The following is a 5,714-nucleotide window of genomic DNA, read 5'->3' on the forward strand; positions in this document are numbered from 1 at the left end:
GATTGAATAGATAAGAGTTTTTTTTTTTAGGCTTATTTAGGGTTGTAGTAATGGATTGATGATGTGGAAATATTAGAACATTTATTTGAAAAGAAATGTGGAGATTTTGAGCTCTATTTTGTAGAGTACCTTAGGAACTTTAAAAGATTTCAATCCTAGTAGCTTAGAGGGCATATAAGAAATGGGCTTGGAGTGTGCGCTTGCAAGCCCATGAGCTTGTGATGGATGTGTTTTGTAGGGAAGTTGAATGAACAAGTGATTCGTGGAACTGTTGAAGAAACACATGCACCCAAAATCTCATGATTCATTTACTTTTGGTTTAATCATAATTAGTGCTAATTATTTTGAATCCTAAAATATAGAAGATAGAGAAGATATCACTCCCCTTGCAATGACAAACCAAATCAAATCTAGTCAACTAATAGCTTTATTTGGAAGAAAAAGAAACCAACTCAATTTTTCATAAATTTCACTATCTAGTCCTATTAATACTTGTTGTTTCAAAAAAGTTTTTCTTGCCATCTAAAGGTTCTTGTAGAATTTATAGGTTGATATGGAAGCCCATCAATTCTAACACTCACCTTCACGTATGAACCGAAACTACTTTTAATACGTGAGACCCAATACATGAGATTTTAAATCGGAGGTAGAATGGAGGAGAAAAAGATCGAACTCAAGATCTCATACTCTGATACCATGTTAAATTATCAATTCTCCCAAAAGTTTAAGCTATCGAGATATAGTAAATTTAATCATTTAACCACACAATTCTAATAGTTTTTAATAACTAACCCTCTCTTACGAAATTCTCCAGTTTCATTAATTTCAAGCATAGATAGAACTATTGTTTCTTTCATTTAGCAAATCCAACATTGAATATTACTTATAACTAATTAGTTTGCTCTCATCATGTTTGTTTATTGTATTAATTTAAGCTTGACAAATAATAAATCGGTGATTATTATCGTGCTCCCCTTGCTAACATGAATAGGGGACTCGACGTCTAACATGAACCTAAATTCAAGGGCTCGTTAACAACTTAAAAAAACGAAAAACGAAAATCAACAATGACATTTTGCCTCATCTTTGGGATAGGATCCTAAGATTTGGACATTCACTTCGTAAAAACATACTATCCTAAAAGGATGCAAGAAAGGAGTAAGATATTTGAATCACTGTTTTCAGACCCGAACCGAATCGGGAGGTTGGACCGTGAAAACCGGGAACCAAATTGAAATCCGGTTTTTTAAGTATAGAGAACCGAGCATATGTGGCAATTCCATGAACTCCTAAAACCGGAGTTGGACCGCACAGTTCATGCAAAACCAATGGCAAGAACCGTGCAGTCCAACCCCTTAGCAATTTTTATTTTTTATTTTTTATTTTTATATAAAAACAACTTAATACAATTTTATTCTACTTAATTAAATTATCCATGTCTTACAAGGAATAAAAAAAATTATAATTAAAATCCTTCAAAGATATTCAACTTTACTTCAAAAATTAATTATAAATTTTAATGTTTTCATGGTTATTATTTTATTTTATTAACTTTCTTATTTAATTATTAAATATATGTTTGAAAATCATTAAATTTCCCTCACATATATAGATATATTAGTCAATTTTGCTAGTTTTATAAATATAATATCTATATTTAGGCTTTAATTAATTATTAAATTAATTATGACATCATCACAGTTCGACTTCAAAAATCTTGAATCTCTCCATTTTACGGTTTAATAAACGGTCCGGGTTTCAAAACCATGATTTGAATACAATTATTGGTGCATTTATAGAAGAAAGATGGGTATCTCTCCAATGACAAGGGTGAAAATCAATATAGGTTCTACTTAACATGGGTAATTGAAGAAAAAAGGAAAAAAGACAAGGACTTTAAAATAAATAAATAAAAGATTATGCTGGAAAGATGTTTCTTTTTCTTTTCTTTTTCCTCCTTTGCATTCCATCCCTAGGTTTATCAGGATTATTAACAATTTTGCGTCAACTTAAAACTTTATTATGTGTGGCCAATATTTCTCTCTCAAGTTCTGGAGACAAGAAGACAATAGACTATGCTTAAATCCTTGACTTCTCTTCCATCAATCAAGTTTTTGCTTCCCCGCCATCTTATTCCCTCACAAGTCACAACCCATACATACTAAAATTCTGCTATGCTGAATGATCAGAGGGCAAGCACCAGCCATGGGCAAGACAATCAGGACGAAGATGAACAAATCAGGGACATCCACGCCCTGACCCCACCTCAACCCCCACCTGTGAATCGTGGCCGTCGCAGAGAAGCTTGGGAAACAAGTAGCCATAGATCATCTTTGTCCGTAGCTAGTGACGGTGCTCTGAGTGAAAACTTCACAAGCATGAGTCGGGAATTCAGTGCCTTAGTGGTTGCAGGTTCAACTTTTGACCATACCAGTAACAATGAGACTGAAGGCACAATTAATGGAAACAACTTGAGAAGGATTGGAGAGGAGGACATGCTAGAGGAAGAGAATAACCCATTGGCTATTGTGCCTGATAATAATCCATTGGACCCGCCTGTTGCATCTCCTAGACGTGGTGCTACAGCAATCGGAGTTGGCTCTTCAACAACAAGTAATCAAACTGAGATTTCTGTGCAAAGAGTGAAGAAAGAGGAGGTGGACTCGAAGATTTCGGCATGGCAGAACGCGAAGGTTGCAAAGATTAACAATCGGTTTAAGAGAGAGGATGCTGTTATTAACGGGTGGGAAAGTGAGCAGGTTCAAAAAGCAACATCATGGATGAAAAAAGTTGAGGTACGTAAAATTTCACTTTCACTCTCGTGTATGTTGATTTGTCCATTTTGTTTAGACCTCCCAAATGATAAAAGAGGAAAGTTTTGTCTATTAAATTGTTGATCTAGCTATCTTTTCTGCAAGTAAATTCAGAGGGATCATGATGCATCATAGGACTAGAAGGAAAAGTTTGTCCATGTAAAATTTCCAAATCTTGATGCTTGAGCATGCAGTTAAAATATTTTTCACCTTGTTAAAGACTTGAGACCAATACTAGTAGACCAAAGTTACTGACTTTAGGGTCCCTACAGTGACTAGCTAGCTAGTGAGTTATGAGTAACGATGTCTGTGTGCTTATATAAAAAAGTTGAATTTCTCATATATTTTTTTTTTCCTTACCGGAAACTGTTCAAAGAAGTACTAATTTTTTTCTTTTTTTGAATCACTTATAGTTTTCAACTGGTACATTTTTGGGGCATTAGACATAGCCAACAGCCCCTTTGAGTTCTTTCTAGTTACCCTAATCTCATGGCATCGTAAATTATACCCTAAATTTGTTGGCTCAGCTTCCCAGGACTTTGTCATCAAATAATGCTTTACCAACGATTATACAGGGAAGTCTTAAAAAATAATTATAAAAAACGGAAAGAAAGAAAGAAGAATAATCCATTCCTTTTTAGTTGGAAGCCAAAAACTTAATAAAAAAAAAAATTTGTATTCTGCACTTCCTAAGACAGTCATTTTGATGGACTTGATGATTGTGGAATAAAAAAAAATTCTCTCTCTAATAATTGAAGTTAATTATGTTTGTTATATAAAAAATGAATATTTATTAATTAGCCAAGTCAAGCTCCAGGTCTTTTTTTATTTTTTATTTTTTTTAATTTATTTTAGGGAATGACTTGTGTTCAGTGGTCAGTTGTCATTGGACACATTAGCATATGAACATGTGTCTAAGAATAGATACGTGTCCGCATCGCAATGTGTCCAGTGGCATTGGCCATTGGACACAAGCTCCTCCCTTTTGGATATATCTTGATCGCCAGGTCTATTAGAACTATAAGTTGATATCCTACGTTTCCTTTTTCAAGCACTATCTAAGGTAGTATTTCTTACAATAAACAATAATATTTTTACATTGTTGTGTAGAGGAAACTAGAGGAGAAAAGAGCTAGAGCTCTGGAAAAGATGCAGAATGATGTGGCAAAAGCACGAAGAAAAGCAGAAGAGAAAAGGGCATCGGCGGAGGCTAAGAGAGGAACAAAAGCGGCCAGGGTTCTTGAAGTAGCCAACCTGATGAGAGCTGTTGGAAGAGCTCCTGTAAAACGGTCCTTCTTCTGAGATCATTACCGTTAGTTACCCTTGCTTTCCAAACCAATTTGGGCATAATAAATGCCCCACAATTATTAGGGACCCTTCATCTTTTGAACAATCGGGTATCCTATATGAGATGGGGCAGTGATTTGGCACCGAAAAAGTATAGAAATCTATAATTTTTTTGGGTATTTTACTTTTTGAGTGGCTGAAGTGTGTTAGAACTTAGAAATACCTATTCCCAAAAACACCAAAAAGAAAAAGTGCGTTAGTGATGGTGATGAACAAACTTTTTTGGTCATGTACAGTAATGTAATATTGCTTCTTTTTCATGGCAGCTATAAAGAGATGAAGCTTGATTAGCATGTACTTATATATGACTACAACATTCCAGTTTGCTACTGATTGAATGGACTTTTGCTTGCATATTTCTTCCCGAAGATGGAGCTATATATGTAAGCGGTTGAAAAACTAGCTCTGGGTAGTTTGAAATATATTAATTAAGGAACGATGGTAGGTGATAGGAGCTCTTGCTGAAGCTAAGAATAACTTTGATCTTGCGCATGAAGAGCACGGTATTCCATTGGGCAGCAGTAAATACTCTGAAGTTTAAGGGACTGTTTGGTAGTGTATTTTGAACAACAATTTTCAATATTTAAATAATATAACATATATTTTCACACACTTTTTCACCCACACGTATTTCTAAAAAATATAAACAATGTTACTAGAATAATATTACAAATGGCTCCTAATTTAATAAAGGAAGTAAGAGAGTTTAAAAATTGTAGTTGTAAGAGAATATATGCACATCCCTTCCAAGAAGGGGGTGTATTTATAAAAGGCACATGTTGAACCAAAAATCATCATGGTCTTTCTTCTTTACTTTCAGTTAGGGGTGTGCAGAAAACCAAAAATTATTATTATATATTTAATAATTTAAAAAAAAAAACCAGCTGTAGAGTAACATTTCTTCAGTTCCTCCTATTAATACTAATTTAATATATATATATATATATATATAATATTATATAATTAATAAATTTTTTTAAATAACCAGTTCTTCCTATCGTATATAAAAGCCAATTAGTTCACACAAATCCTATTAAATTACTATTGTTATTTAGTCATTAGTGTTGTGCCTTTAAGGAGTAATATTGATACTAATCTTTAGGTTTTTTTAATATATTAATATTTATATTTTTTTCTACTCAATTTAATAATAATAATAATAATAAAATTTGTTAAACCCATGGATTCAACCCGACCCATGTGGGTTGGGTTGGACTTATGGATGGGTTGGGTTGGGTTGGGTTGATTTTTTTTTGACCCACCATGGTGGGTTGGGTCAAAAAATCCCCTCAACCCGACCCAACCCGACCTATGCACACCCCTACTTTCATTTGGATGGGACAAGCTTATATATGCTTGCTCTATTAGTTCGAGCGCCTTCCCGGATTGATTGGGAAACCCATTGAGGGGCAGACCACTTCACAGTTAATGCTGAAGACCTATGGGGAGATAGGTGGTGCAATTAATGCGATTTTGACTGTTGTAACAGTTGGAGTAGCTTTCTAGGCTTCTAAGCCTGCAGCTTGCCATCGTATGTATGGTATTTTTATAAAT

The 5,714-nt window shown here is 34.2% G+C and overlaps 1 protein-coding gene across 1 annotated transcript; it reads left to right on the forward strand.

Moving 5' to 3' along the window:
• The first annotated feature begins 1,983 nt into the window (after nucleotides 1-1,983).
• LOC126693009 (remorin 4.1-like) lies at nucleotides 1,984-4,457 on the forward strand. The gene is made up of 2 exons (XM_050388861.1): nucleotides 1,984-2,795; nucleotides 3,924-4,457. The coding sequence occupies exons 1-2, from the start codon at nucleotides 2,175-2,177 to the stop codon at nucleotides 4,113-4,115; spliced, it is 813 nt and encodes a 270-aa protein (XP_050244818.1). The 5' UTR covers nucleotides 1,984-2,174; the 3' UTR covers nucleotides 4,116-4,457.
• Nucleotides 4,458-5,714: the final 1,257 nt, after the last annotated feature.

The sequence above is a fragment of the Quercus robur genome, chromosome 7 (genome assembly GCF_932294415.1).
Source record: "Quercus robur chromosome 7, dhQueRobu3.1, whole genome shotgun sequence".
NCBI classification, from domain to species: domain Eukaryota; kingdom Viridiplantae; phylum Streptophyta; class Magnoliopsida; order Fagales; family Fagaceae; genus Quercus; species Quercus robur.